The 16,166-nt window shown below is 33.1% G+C and overlaps 1 protein-coding gene across 1 annotated transcript; it reads left to right on the forward strand.

The window, feature by feature from the left end:
* Positions 1 to 12,517: 12,517 nt before the first annotated feature.
* On the forward strand, positions 12,518 to 13,006 carry LOC131614412 (uncharacterized). The gene has a single exon (XM_058885996.1). The coding sequence runs from the start codon at positions 12,518 to 12,520 to the stop codon at positions 13,004 to 13,006; it is 489 nt and encodes a 162-aa protein (XP_058741979.1).
* Positions 13,007 to 16,166: the final 3,160 nt, after the last annotated feature.

Raw genomic sequence — 16,166 nt, forward strand, 5'->3', positions numbered from 1 at the left:
ATTAGAAGAACACCAACTAAAATTTTCAATATCGAACCGTTTGCATAGTGTAAAATGGACTAAGAAACAAACAAACTAAACAATTTCATCATTTGGACTCCTGGAGGTCCACCATCACCTTCTCAGATCATAATTCACAATCTTCCACTAGAAAAGCTCCTACTCACCTGACTCATTCTTTCACTTGAAGAACACCAACTAGAATTTTTAATATCAAATTGTCTACATCGTGTAAAATGCACAAAGAAACAAACAAATTCATAAATTTCACCATTCGGTCTCTCAGAGGTCCACCATAACATTCTCATATCACAATTTACAAGTCTTCCACTAGAAAGTTTAATTCTGAACTAACTCTTTCCTTCACCTGATAAACAATGAATTAATGTTTCAATATCAAATCGTCCACATCGTGTAAAATCGACTAAGAAACAAACAAATTGAAAATTTTATCAACTGGATTCTTATATGTCCACCATCACATTTTTAGATCATAATTCATTGGTCTTTCACTATAATGGGTCCTTCTTAATTAAATCTTTCCTTCACTGGGAGAACACATTATAGAATTTTCAATATCAATCATCTGAATCGTGTTAAATAGACTAAAACAAAAAAATTCAAAATTTCATCAATGGGACTCCTTGAGGTCTAGTGTCACCTTCCTAGATCACAAATAACAGGTTTTCTACTAGAAAGGTTTTATTTTAACTGACTATTTCCTTCAATAGAATAACACCGACTAAAATTTTCAATATTGGACTGTCAACATCATATAAATGGACTAACATACAAACAAATTCAAAAAATTCATCAATGGGACTCCTGGAGGTCCATCATCACCTTCCTAGATCATAATTCAAAGACCTTCCAATAAAAAAGGTCTTACTCAACTAACTGTTTCCTTCACTAAAAGAACACTGACTAGATTTTTCAATATCAGACTGTCAACATTGTGTAAAATGGACTAACATATAAACAAATTCAAAAAGTTCATTAATCAGACTACCAAAGGTCCATAATCACCTTCCTAGATCACAATTCACAAGTCCTCCACTAGAATATATCCTTCTCTATTGACTCAATCCTTCCCTAGAAGAACACCGGCTAGAATTTTCAATATTGAAACGTCCTCATCGTGTAAAATGGACTAAGAAACAGACAAAATCAAATTCATCAATCAGATTATAAAAGGTACACCATCACATTCCTATATCACAATTCACATGTCGTCCACACGTGTAAAATTGACTAAGAAACAAACGAATTCAAAAATACTTTTCGTTCGACACATCACGATAAGTCTAATAACTATTATGGGTCATCTATCTCAATTCATTCATTATTCTTGTTTCACAATGAAACAATTATTATTCAAAAAAAGTCATGATATGCTAACTAAAATATATTTTTAATAAAAATAATGTTAATCAATATTTCATTTGATTTTTTAATTTTTTTAAAAAAAGTTGCTAAAAACCAAACTTTAGAATTATAATAAATAAGTATTTAAATAATTTTATAATAATATTGTGCATTAGTATTAAATGTGAGAAAGAATGTAAAAAGGTGGATAGGGTAAAGTTGGAAATGAAAAATATTTTTTACGACAACTTTTTCATTAGATAATTTTTCAACAAATGCATTAAAAATAGAAAGAAAAAAAATAATCACGTTTAAAATAAAAACCAAAAATATCAACTTTTGTTAAAAATTACCTGGGTAATTAGGTTTGGGGGGAGCCTTACACATAGGAGCCACACTATGGCATCATAGTGTATTTAATTACACATATGCGCCACCCCCCATGGCTCATATGTGCAAGCCCAAAATGGACTGCCATGTGGGGTGGCACAAATGCCCAATTATTTTTATTTTTTTTAATTTTTTAATTTTGTGTTTTTATATAAAATTAAATATTTATTAAATAATTAGAAATATGAAAATAAATATATTAATAATAAAAAATGCATTGCAAGTTATTTAAAAAAAAGATTACAAATATTTTAACGCCTATTGTCACCGTAATGACCGCCAGTTCCGCACCTAGGCGCTACCCGATTTCGTTGGGGTAGTTGTCGACCCCTAGCTCTTTGAGGTTCTTGTTGTATTTGGGTAGGTGGGCCTTGGAATAGCCCCTCCATGCGCTCGTTGTCCATGTACTCTTTGATCCTACTATCAAAGAGTCGGTTCCCCGTGCCCTCAAAGTTTTGTCGTGGTGGTGGGGTAGCCATATATGGTTGGTAGCAACTGGCACTTGAATTGCCTTGTTAAAAAGGAATTGTTGGTTAGGGTGTGATGTAGCCATATTGTTGTTGTAGAGAGCTACGGTAAAGTGATTCCTGTGTGATTATTGGGTCGCTTGGGTCGTATTCTTCATTTGGGCGCAAGTCGGGGCTAAGATGGGATGTGGAGGGGCCCTCCTCGTGGCATTTTTAGGTGTAGCCATATGGTTGTTGTTGGTAGGGAGTTTGATAATCTATCCATAAGGGTATTGATAATCTCCCATTGGTGATTCACTCTTTTCATATGACAGTCGCCCAAATCAGTTGGGGGAGCCGGGATCTCTTGACGCATGCCAAATTGGAGTTTCACACGGTCAGCATGGTGCATATCCACAATGTTGAACCTTATGATAGGTGTTATCGCATTCCAAACTTCTTGGTCATCGGGGTTCGGCTCATGTTCGAGACCCATATACGGTGTCCAATAAAACTACATAGAAGAAAAGAATACAATATATTATTAGGAAGATGGTTGGTAATACATAAATGATTCATAAAAAGTTAAGTGGTAATGCATCTTGAGGTCGGAGGTGATCCAAAAGTTGTCGATACAATAAAATATTTCCCCTCGGGTTCTTGCTGTAATCCAACCCAGTACCACAAAACCTTAAACAAAAAAGAGGGAACATGTTATTTTCCATTTTTTAGAAGAGAGTGAGAAAATTTGTCATACCCCAAAATTTGTCCTCTTATAATTGTCTATGTCATTTTATTTCAAATAATTGACGTAGTGCAATCAGTAAGAATTTGAGGGCAAAAGATGCACGACCGAAAGGTCCCGGGTTCGAATCTCACTTCTAACCTTTATTTTGTTTTCTAACTTTTTTTCCATTTTTTATTATTTTTTTAACTTCTTTTTTATACATTAGGGACTAACAATTCTAACCCTTATTCTCACTCTCTCTCTTCTCACAAACACAAAAAAAAAAAATTCTCCTACTTCTCCTTCTTCAGGGTTGCAATTCCGGTTGCAGCACATGAATAAATTTTCCAGCCTATCAGTCGAATTCTGAAATTACTGTTTTGATTTGCTCCGAATTTTTTCCAGAAGTTCAGAAAAAAAGGGTTTAATATACTTCACCCCCTGCCAATATAGCGAGTTTCGGTTTGGCCCCCTTGAATGTTTTTTTTTTACAAAACGCCCCTTATAAAACCCAAAATCTGGATTTACCAAACCCTTTTACCACATTTGCTGACTGGGCTTTGACTTTGGATGATGTGGCAAAAGGTTGTATAAATAATTAATTGAATTATATTTAACCACTAATACAAAATAGTTTCCACCTTCACCATAACCAACACCACCACCACCACCACCTTCACCATATCCAACACCACCACCACCACCACAACAAAATGTATATTATGTTATGAATGTCTTCACTCATTTGGAAAACAACATACCAAACATCTACCTATCTAACTCACAAAGAGACATGCAAATCCAACAGCAAAAAACAAATCACAGACCCAAATTATTACCATCCACATGATCACATCCCATCATCCCAAACCATAATCCATAATAATTCACTCATCGCAAAACTAAAATATATAAAACATAAACAAACTCACAAAACCATAGGACCCAATTGTTCCTATAATTATTATACTCTAATATTAATAAGTAGTAACCATTTCATTGTTCATTACAATTCCTTCATTAGTTGTTTTGCTTACACCACCATGACAACAACCTACGGTACAATCCCAACCTCCCCAACACCACCAAAACTCAAATACATAACACGCGGCAAACAAAGAATCAAAGCCGGCTTAGGAACTCGTCGACCATGGAAAACCATGTTCGATATACGATCACTCGGTATCCCCGCCCGTGGCTTACCAGAAGCAATATCACGGATTCGTGACAACATCTCATATTTCCGCATGAACTACACTATGGAAGACCATTTTTAGAGTTTTTTTCTATGAACTTTAAACAACTAGCTTGATTTTAGGCCGCGAGTAGCTTTGAGCTTGAGTTGGATTGGATGGATCCCCATCTAAAGGCAAGTTGTTTTCTTGCAAATATATGTGGGCATTATTCTCTTGAACATACTACAAACTGCATACATTAACAAGCAGTGGTTATTGTCCATAACTATTACTAGTAGCAGTTTGAACTTCTTTTTTGCTGTTGCGGTTACAGATTTAAGAAATGAGTATGTTTTGGTTTTGGTCATATAACATGTAACATGCTTTTACAAATCAACTTTCTCCATTTGTGATCTATAAAAAAAGTCTAAAGTTTATTAGTTAAGCTCTAAGTTGCATATACAAATGTATTCGTCAAAACCATGATACACTAGTCCATAACATGGTACAACTGTTTCTCTGTCTCTCTCTTTGCTGCTTCATGCACTCCTTCTGTAGCGACATCGATTGCAGTCCCGTTAGCGACATCGATTGTGGTTGTCGCGTCATACTATAAACTTATCACAATTTTTTTCTTAAGATAAATGTTTGTATGAACATTAACTTACATATATACATGTTATTTTGGCAGAGAAAAAGGCATAGAAAATCAAGTTATTGTGATAACAGAAACAACTTTATATTCTTATTCATACTTGTGATAACAGCTACAATACAAGTAGTGGAAGCCAGGTTCTTTGATTCCAATGCAGCTGCTATCATAGTGATATTAATAACTTTTAATTAAAAAGTACTCTTTGTTATTGTAACTATTGTTCCTCGTGGAACAGCAGCTCTTGGGTTTGAACAACAGCTCCTTGTTATGGTGAAGGTGGTGGTGGTGGTGGTGTTGGTTATGGTGAAGGTGGTGGTGGTGGTGGTGAAAACTATTTTGTATTAGTGGTTAAATGTAATTCAATTAATTATTTATACAACCCTTTTGCCACATCATCCAAAGTCAAAGTCCAGTCAGCAAATGTGGTAAAAGGGTTTGGTAAATCCAGGTTTTGGGTTTTATAAGGGCGTTTCGTAAAAAAAAAACATTCAAGGGGACCAAACCGAAACTCGATATATTGGCAAGGGGGTGAAGTATATTAAACCCAGAAAAAATCGTAGAACAATACACTTTTGGAATAGAATTCTAAAGGATTTCAACCCTCAAAATCGCAAATTCCTCGTTTTCTATTTTATTTGATTTAATTTCTATTTTCATATTTTCAAAAAAATCTTTAAAAAATTGTAGTTTCGTGTTCTTATTTTATTTGATTCATAATCAGGTTTTTATATATTTTTTTATTTTATTTTAATCACTTTTCTATTTTTCCATTTGTTTTCTTAACCGTAACATTGCGTTGGTTTATGAACAGGTTTTCTATGGATTGACCAAGTGGATGGAACCCCAATTGCTTATTGGTCAAAAACCTTTTGGTATTTGGCCAAATCAAGGTTATTCATATTTGACAAAAAACCTTTTGGTATTTGGCCAAATCAAGGTTATTCGTAATTTTGTCCATTATTTAATTTACTAAACCTCAATTCTTTTCTTGTGTTATTATTATTACTATTACTAATATTCTTATTCTTATTATTATTTTATTTTTGCAGGTACCTCCTTTGGGCAAAGGGGAGCAGGTGTCAATTGTTCATTACAATTATTTGTTTTCTTCATTGCCCTTGAAAACCTTCGTAAAATCTCTTTTTTTAACCACTAACCCTAAAATATATATAATAGGTAGATGTTGTCCATTTTCATGAATTAGGGTTAAGATTTTATCACCTTCTTTATTTTTAGTCTAATAATTATTTTTAGGCTAATTAATTTATATTTAGGCTAATTAATTTATTTTAAGGCTAATAATTATTTTTAGGCTAATTAATTTAATTTTAGATTTAATAATTTTAATTAATTTTAGGTTTAATAGTTTTAAGTTAATTTTAGGTTTTTAATCAGGTTTAGCCTTAAACTTCAAAAACCATAGGTAAATCTTGGAATTTATCAATAATATAAGAGTTGTCTATTAACGGTAGATTTTAACCCTTAGGTTTTCCCATTAGTTTTTTTAACCCTTAGGTTTTCCCATTAGGTTTTAACCCTTGGGTTTTATTTATTTTTGTGGTAAAACTTGTTTATTTATTTATTTATTTGCCATTTATTTTTGCCTTGCCTATTCTATTAACTGTGGTTAACTTTTTCTCCCATTTGGGGTTACCTTTTTATTACGCTTATTATCATTTGCTTAATTTTGTATCTGCCCCAAAGCCATGTACAAAAAGTTTTCTACCTTTCTTTCTGCCTTTTATTTTTCGTTACCCTTCAGGATTTTATTGTAATAGTAATTAGGTTTATTTTTCTGCCTTTATTTTCCCGCATTAACAGGTGTTTATTGTAATAGCGTAGGATTTTTAACTGTTTTTTAAACTGCGTGGTTAGTAATCTTAGGGAGTGCAAGCCTTGAATTGAATTAGCATCACTAATTACAAGATAATATAACTGAATTGAATCACATGATTGTGCACCCACACACCTTTAGGGTAACCTCTCTTGTTGCCTGTTGCCTTATTGTTGTTGCCTTGTTGCCTTATTATTTGTTGCCTTCAAAATAGTCAAAGTCCCTCGATTCTGAGGATACCTAAAGCAAAGGTTGCCTTAATCATTGAAATCATCATAGGAGATCTAGTCCCTCGAAGTTGCCTCGGTAAAACATGATGATTTTCCCGATTGCTAAGGTATCCTCGCATGATGCCTAAAAAGATTAATGACTATTATATCCTTCCCTAAAGACTACCTACCTCTACATGATAGGGACAGTTTTATGGCGAACGATAATTCTCGATGACCCTTCAATATCCAATGAAAGGACTTCCTACCCTCTTTATGGTATGGATAGCCCTTTCAAACTGAAAAGCTAAAAGACCAAATTTTTAAACTTAGGGTAGGTGCTCCTGATTGCTTACTCTTTTCAAATTCAAAATCAAATCTCTTTTTCCCACTTATTTCCAGATCTATTCAAAACGAGGCTACGCTTATTTACAAGCTAAAGTCCTTAAACAAAATTCTTTTTCCACACTTCAAACATTTTTTGAAAACAAAGTGAGCTAAGCAATTAAGAGCCTATGGATAACCATGGATACAAAGGGTGCCTTACACCTTCCCTTTGTATAATTTACCCCCCGAACTCAAATCTTTTTAAAGGTCTTTTTCTGTTCTTTTAGTCTTTCTTATTGGATAAAATAAAAGTCGGTGGCGACTCTTGCTTACCGCGACATTTCTTTAAAGTCAGTTCACCGTATTACAAAATTGAAATAGAGTTATGAACTTACCTTGTTGCATAAGGGAACGTGAGGTTATTATCGTTTGCAGGGGCTAGTGTAGGCATTCTCCACCAACCTCATACTTATACTAAGAATGCGCATCCATAGAATGTGCAAGTATCAGTTTTTGCGTTCTTACAAAGAGATTGGTACAACATGGCCAAAACGGCGGACCCCTAGTTATACTTTCTAATTTTATTGATGTTGTCAAATAAAGTTAAACAAAAAAATTGACAATGTTACCTGTCGACTTTGGAAATAAGAGGTTACCAAATATTATCATAAGGTAAACCTTAGTTTTAAGGAAAATTTATTCCTCAGTTGAGTTCTCGTCTAACCTAAGCTCCTTATAATACTCTTTAAGGGTCTTAAGATTGATACCTTGGCCCCTCAAATTCCGGTTTGTCACAATCATGTCCTTGCCCAACACCTCCTCACATAGTTTATTTGCATGTTGAACACTTCCATTAACTGCCTTCCCATCAATCGGCTGACCAAGCAACATGTGGACATCCTCCAGAGTTATTGTACACTCACCGGTTGGAAGGTGGAACGTGTGGGCTTCAGACTTCCATCATTCTAATAATGAAAGTATGAATTTTAGATCGATGATGTTATCGGAAATTTTAATAACATGTCTAAAGCCACATGTTTCCGGATACAGAACTATCACCTCATCAGGAGGGACATAACCGTGAAAACGACAACGGAATCACGAAACATCCTAAAAACACATATAAATAAATTAATATGGACATCATATAAGTATAGGCCTGCCGAGACAAGAATACAAGCTTACATATTTCGACTGATTCAACCGCCCTTTAGTGTCAATTAAAATAGTTAACCACAATGAGGGCCTGCCGAGACAAGAATACATGGTTCTTCTAGAAGAATGGTGGTGCGACTGCGAAAAGTTTCAGGCATTTCGCATTTGCTCCCATGTCATAGCAGCATGTTCATTGCACACCGAGATGTCTCAACACTCTTATCTCCCATTTACAAGACAAACACCTTGCTCGGAGTATACAACAATGCATTTCCAGTGATGGAAAAGGAGGATTACTGGCCTGCGTATGAGGGGGAGGTAGTTTGGCATAATGACAACATGAGACGAAAGAAAAAAGGTCGATCCAACAACACGCGAATAAGAAATAATGTGGGTGATCATGAAAAAATGGAAAGAAAGTGTAGCATATGTTGTCAGGTCGGACACAATAAAAATAATTGTCCTAATCGTGGATCAACCTCCACCAACCAATAATTGTATGTCATGTATTTATACTCTCTTTTGTGAAATCAACTAGACTTTATTTAATCGTGTAACATATTGGTGTTACAACTGAACTGACACAAACAAAGATTAAACAACAACACAAACAACGCATAACCAACAACAACACAAATAACTCTAAACAACAACATCACAAACAATGCTTAACAACAAACACGAACAGAAATTGAATACCTTAATACAACAATATTTTTACGAGATCACAACCAACAAAACGATGTCGTCTGTGGAATGCATCATGATCATGACATTAATGTCGTTCTTAACTTCAACCCACCAAAGCTTGGTTTTTCCCGTGATATATGATGTCCTCGTTCTCTGCCTCTGAATTCGTCTGATGCTTTCACCAGCTTCTTACTTCCCGTCTAATTAGAGCAGCAACGACCTCTTCAGATGGTCCATGGAATGAATGTTCCAAACCTCCATTTTAATTGAAGGTTTCACAGTTGAGAAAAAGTCATGACCATCTCTCTTAAAAAATCAGCAAGGCACCATGACAAGAAAAATTGGAGAGAATGTGAGAAAACGGTGGATAAAAGGTGTGGAAATGAAGGAGAATTGGGAGTAAATTTATAAAAAAATACCCTAACACATAGGAGCCACCCCATATGGCTCCTATGTACAAAATATGTACATAGGGGCCACAAAGGGAAAACCCTAATTTTCCCTTCAACATTGGTGCCACCTAGGGTGGCGCATACAGACATTTTATTGGTCATTGGCGCCATTGGGGTGGCTCTTATGTGTAGGCGCATGATGAAGAAGAGGAAGAGCCCAACAATGAGGCGGCTCACTAGAAGAACGCCAACTAGAATTTTCAATATCGAACCGTTCACATCGTGTAAAATGGACTAAGAAAAAAATTCAAAATTTTCATCATTGGAACTCCCGGAGGTCCACCATCACCTTCTTAGATCGTAATTCACAAGTCTTCCACTAGAAAAGGTCCAACTCAACTAACTCATTCCTTCACTGGAAGAACAACAACTAGAATTTTAATATCGAATCGTCTACATCGTGTAAAATGCACAAAGAAACATTTTTTTTTATAAATTTCACCATTCAGTCTCTCAGAGGTCCACCATAACATTCTCAAATCACAATTCACAAGTCTTCCACTAGAAAGTTTCTTTCCGAACTAACTCTTTCCTTCACCGGAAGAACAATGAATAGAATTTTCAATATCAAGTCGTCCACATCGTGTAAAATCGACTAAGAAACAAACAAATTTAAAATTTCATTAACTGGATTCATATATGTCCACCATCAAATTTTCATATTATAATTCATTGGTCTTCCACTAAAATGGGTCCTTCTACACTAAATCTTTCCTTCACTAGAAGAACATCTTCAAGAATTTTAAATATCAAACAATCTGAATCGTGCAAAATTGACTAAGAAACAAACAAATTCAAAAATGTCATAAATTGGACTATTGAGGTCTAGTGTCACTTTTTCCCAGTTCACAAATAACAAGTCTTCCACTAGAAAAGGTTCCATTTTAACTGACTATTTCCTTCAATACAATAACACCAACTAAAATTTTCAACATTGGACCGTCAACATCATGTAAAATGGACTAACATACAAACAAATTTAAAATATTCATCAATCGGACTCCAGAAGGTCTATAATCACCTTCCTATATCATAATTCAAAGATCTTCCACTAGAAAGGATCTTACTCAACTGACTATTTCCTTCACTGAAAGAACACAGACTAGAGTTTTCAATTTCAGTCTGCCAACATTGTGTTATATGGACTAACATACAAACAAATTAAAAAAGTTCATTAATCAGACTCCCAAAGGTCCACAATCACCTTCCTAGATCCCAATTCACAAGTCTTCCACTAGAATATGTCATTCTCTTTTGACTCAATCTTTTCCTCGAAGAACACCTACTAGAATTTTCAATATCAAAACGTCCACATCGTGTAAAATCGACTAAAAAAAACAAAATAAAAAATCTCATCAATCAGATTATTGGAGGTACACCATGACCTTCATAGATCACAATTCACATGTCGTCCACATCGTGTAAAGTTGACTAAGAAATAAATAAATTCAAAAAGACTTTTTCGTTCGACACATCACGATAAGTCGAATACATGTTATAGGTCAACCATCTCAATTCATTCACTATTCTTATTTCACAATGAAACAATTATTATTCAAAAAAAGTCGTGATAAACTACATAAAATATATTTTTATGAAAACAATGTTAATCAATTTTTCATTTGATTTTTTAATTTTTTTTTAAAAAGTTATTAAAAACCAAACTTTAAAATTATAATAAACAAATATTTAATTAATTTTAAAATAATATTATGCATTAGTATTAAAAGTGAGGAAGAATGTAAAAAGGTGGATAAGGAAAATTTGAAAATGAAAAATATTTTTTACGTCTTCCTTATTAAATACTTTTTTTTCAAAAAATGCTTAAAAAATATCACTCTTGAGTAAATAAATTAATTTTAAAGAAACTTCATTTTTAAAAGACAAATTGTAAAACAATATTTAATGTAAAACATTTTTTATTAATTAAAATCATACTAATTATTTTAACTTCAATGAAAAATATAATATAAATGAATTAGAAGTCATCCCATCATACATTGTGAATGTTTATATTCTCCCAGATGTGGTGATTAATGACATTGAGAATCATACATTGTGAGTGTTTATATTCTCCCAGATGTGGTGATTAATGACATTGAGAAGATGTTAAACTCTTTTTGGTGGGGAGGCAGAAGTAACAACAAAGGCATAAGATGGATGACGTGGGATAGACTAGGGATGACAAGCAAACCCAAATCTGTGGGGCCCACCTGCATCCGAGCTCGAGTTGATTGGATTTGGGTTTGGGTGCCACCCGATATTTCGGGTGCGGGTTTGGGTAGTGTGAAACCCACACATGAAACCCGAAATCACACCCGCTTATATATATATATATATATAAATAATTATGTAATATTGTGGAAAGTTGTAAGAAAATTGTATTTTGCTGCGGGTTCGGGTTTGGTTGAAAAAACTCGAACCCAACGGGTGTGGGCGTGGGTGTTACTTTGTCATCCCTAGGATAGACTCACAGTTTTGAAGAAGGGAAGAGGGTTAGGATTTCGTGATTTTAAAGCCTTCAATATGGCGATGGTAGCTAAACAAAGTTGGTTTATCATGTCTCAACCTCAAGCTTTAGTGTTTCACATCTTTAAAGCAATGTACTTTCCTAGAACCCCTTTCCTAAAGTAAACTACAACAACGACTTTGAAAAAGGCGTTGGCTAAAAAACCGTTCCTAAAGGCTAAAGCAACGCCTTAATCTGGAACGGCCTGAAAACCGTTCTCATAAGTAAAGGCGGGAGTTTTTTTTAGTGAGTGTGCAGACGTATGTGGAATCTAGAGAAGTTATAACGCTTGGTTGCAGGTGGAGTATTGGGGGCAGTAGTAAAATCAAGGTGATGGATGAACCTTGACTTAGAGGGAAAAGGGAGGGTTGTATGAGGGGACCTTAGAAGCCAGGTCCGTTTGACATTACTATTAGCAATCTCATGATTAATAATCTAAAACAATGGAATTTGAGAGTCTTAATGGATATGTTTGATTATGCTACAGTGGAGGAAATTATTCAAGTGCCATTAGTGGTGGAGGTTAAGGAGGACAGCTTATTGTGAGGAACCAAATGGTTGCTAAAGTTTGCGATCGGGATACATGGTGTCTAGGAATGCTAAGAAGATCCCTTCTAATCTATCTACCGATGAAAATTGGAACAATATCTGGAATATTAAAACACTTGCTAGAGTGAAACATCTTTTATGGAGAATCTGTCATGATTGTTTGCTTTCCTGTATGCGGCTTAGGCAACATCATGTCCAGTGTTCGGGAGCCTGTCCGTTTTGCGGTAATAACGATGAGGATGTTTGGCATGTTTTCTTTGGATGCCTGGATACGTACACTTGTTGGATTTCTGCAGGTTTGAGCAATATTATTGATCATAGAACTCATTCTTTTAATTATGTAAAATCGCTGATCCTTGATATTTGCAGCAAGGAAGATAAGAATACTGCGGGTCAAGTTGCAGTAGCGATTGAAGCCATGTGGAAAAATAGGAATGATCTTGTTTCGAATGATGCACAGGAAGATGGATCCAAAGTTGACTGGCTTGCATATCATAACTGGAGAGAATGGTTTTTGGCGTAACAAGTTCCTAATAATAATAATAATAATAATAATAATAATAATAATAATAATAATAATAATAATAATAATAATAATAATAATAATAATAATAATAATAACGGGCAAAATCAACCTCTTCATTTGAATCCGCCTCCTAATGGGTGGATTAAGTGCAACTTAGACGCGGGTTTAATAATAATAGAGGCACAACAAATAGAGGTTTGTGTCTTAGAGATGAATTCAGTAACTTTATCACAGCTGAGTGGCGTGGGATCCAGGTAATCTTTCGGTTCTTGAAGCGGAAACTTTCGCCCTCAAGAAAGCTAATCAAAGTGTTACATTGTTAAATCTCGATGGGATTATATTTGAAAGTGACTCTCTTAGAGTGGTTCAAGCTTCTCAATTAGTTACTGCACGAATCTCTTAATTTTATTCCATAGTTAGAGACATCAAGTTGTTACTAATTAAATTTTCCAACTTTGAGATCAAGTTTGTTAAACGTCAAACGAATATGGTTGCTCACTCGTTAGTGAAGGTGGTCAATTCTTAGGTTAGACATAGTGTTATTCATGTAATTCCTCCTTGTATTGAACTTTTAATAATGAATGAGAAATCGTAGTTTTGCTTTGTTAAAAAAAAACTTATAAAGATGAATAAATAAAAAAGAAGAGAAGGAGAAGATCCATGGTGAAAAGAAAATTTGATAGCTCATAAAAAACTAAATTTAATAATACTCAAGTTAATGATGTCCATCAAAATTTAATATAAAATCCCTCGATATAATTCCATCTAATAGAAAGTGCCTCCAAGTCCTCGAACAGAGTAGATGGCTTATACAGTTGAATAGGAAGTATCTCCATGCTTAATTTGACCATCCTACGTAAGAAACAGAAGAATCAAAGATGTTACAGTCTTACAAAAACAAACTATTTTATGAAAATTCCTAATAATTAATATATATATATATATATATATATATATATATATATATATATATATATATATATATATATATATATATATATATATATATATATATATATATATATATATATATATATATATATGAGGAGGGATCAAATTACACCCGAAGAGTTACACTACGAGTTACACTCGTTCAATAGCTACATCTCGAATTAATATTTTTTAAATTCAACCGTTGGATTGAAACATAATATCATATAGATCATACCTATAAAGTTTGAGCTTAATCTATAATGATTTACTATATCATCAAGATATCCAAAGATTAACGTTAAAATGAGCTTTCATATAACGTTAATTTTGATGTAATTCAATGACATAGTAAATCATTATAGATTAAGCTCAAACTTTATAGGTATGATCTATATGATATTATGTTTCAATCCAACGGTTGAATTTAAAAAATATTAATTCGAGATGTAGTTATTCAACGAGTGTAACTCGTGGTGTAACTCTTCGGGTGTAATTTGATCCCTCCTCTATATATATATATATATATATATATATATATATATATATATATATATATATATATATATATATATATATATATATATATATATATATATATATATATATATATATATATATATATATATATATGAGACGTATCAAATGAAAACTTTAATTATTATGAGAATTATGAAATTTTAATAATAATCATACGGTTTAAAATCAACGTCTCATCTTTCACTTAAATTTTAAGAGATAATAATTAATAGATAAATTCTGGTTTAAATACACATAAATACAAATCTAAGCATTGATTTTAAATCGTATGATTGTAATTAAAAGTTCTCAATTCTCATAATAACCAAAATTTTCATTTGATACGTCAAAAAAGTATGGTTATATGCATATCACAATCTAGTTATGACCTCTCATAGAATGCTTATGAACACAAACTCAAACAAGTTAACAACCATGGAAGAAAACTCAAACCAGAAAGTCAAGGTAGAGAAACTTACTTTCACAAAATTGGAACCAAGCTTTCAACATAATCTTTGCTACATTGCCAATTATATGAATCAGAAGTTCCATTACAATTAATAATTTTACGAGCAATAATGTTTGTTCGATTTACACTATTATCTCTCCAATTATAGAGAACTGCACACGATACTTGACGGCTAGCCAGTACTAATGTATCTTCCCAAAGAAACAATGGCATCAACCGAAAATCATGACTATTAAATTCATCACTATAGTCATAATCTATTTGAAGATTTTGATAACTAATTTTAAGAAATTGAGTCCATGAATCTTCAGCCATCTTTCATCTATAACATACTCTAACTCTATATTATCGTTGTAGTTTGAAGAATCCCCAGCCAAAAGAATTAATCCATTGCACGAAGCAACTATTTCCGAGCATCCACTAGTGCAAAAATGTTAATTTACACCCGTTTTTTATTAAATTTACACCCATTATTTTTAATAAAAATCGGGTGTATATCCACAGGGTGAGAAATGTCTAACGCATTTACACCCGTTTTATACCCGTTTAAAACGGGTGTAAATACGTTCGTAATTACTCCTTATTTTAAAAATATCGGGTGTAAATACGTTCTACGTTACACCCTATTTTAACAAAAATCGGGTGTAATTGGATGTAATTACGTTTTTAATTACACCTTGTTTTAACAAAAATCGGGTGTAATTGGGAGTAATTACGTTTTTAATTACACCCTATTTTAATAAAAATCGGGTGTAATTGAGCGTAATTACGTTTTAATTACACCCTATTTTAATAAAAATTGGGTGTAATTGAGCATAATTACGTTTTAATTACACCCTATTTTAATAAAAATCGGGTGTAATTAAGCGTAATTACGTTTTAATTACACCCTGTTTTAATAAAAATCGGGTGTAAATACGTTTTTAATTACACTCTATTTTAATAAAAATCGGGTGTAAATACGTCATTTATGAATGAACAATTATATTATATTTAAATCTATTTACACCCTATTTCATATACACCATTTAGTTATATTTCATTTTTAGTCATAATATTGCAAATACTATAAAATCATACACATAAAAATCATATTTTAACTAAGTCAAAATATTTTTAATATTAACCAAAAAGTATACAAAATCATGTGCAGTCATAATATTTCAAGTACTATAAAACCATACACCTAAAAATCATATTTTAACTAAGTCATAACACTTTCTTCATATATAAGTTTTC

The sequence above is a fragment of the Vicia villosa genome, linkage group LG6 (assembly GCF_029867415.1).
Source record: "Vicia villosa cultivar HV-30 ecotype Madison, WI linkage group LG6, Vvil1.0, whole genome shotgun sequence".
Classification (NCBI taxonomy): Eukaryota; Viridiplantae; Streptophyta; class Magnoliopsida; order Fabales; family Fabaceae; genus Vicia; species Vicia villosa.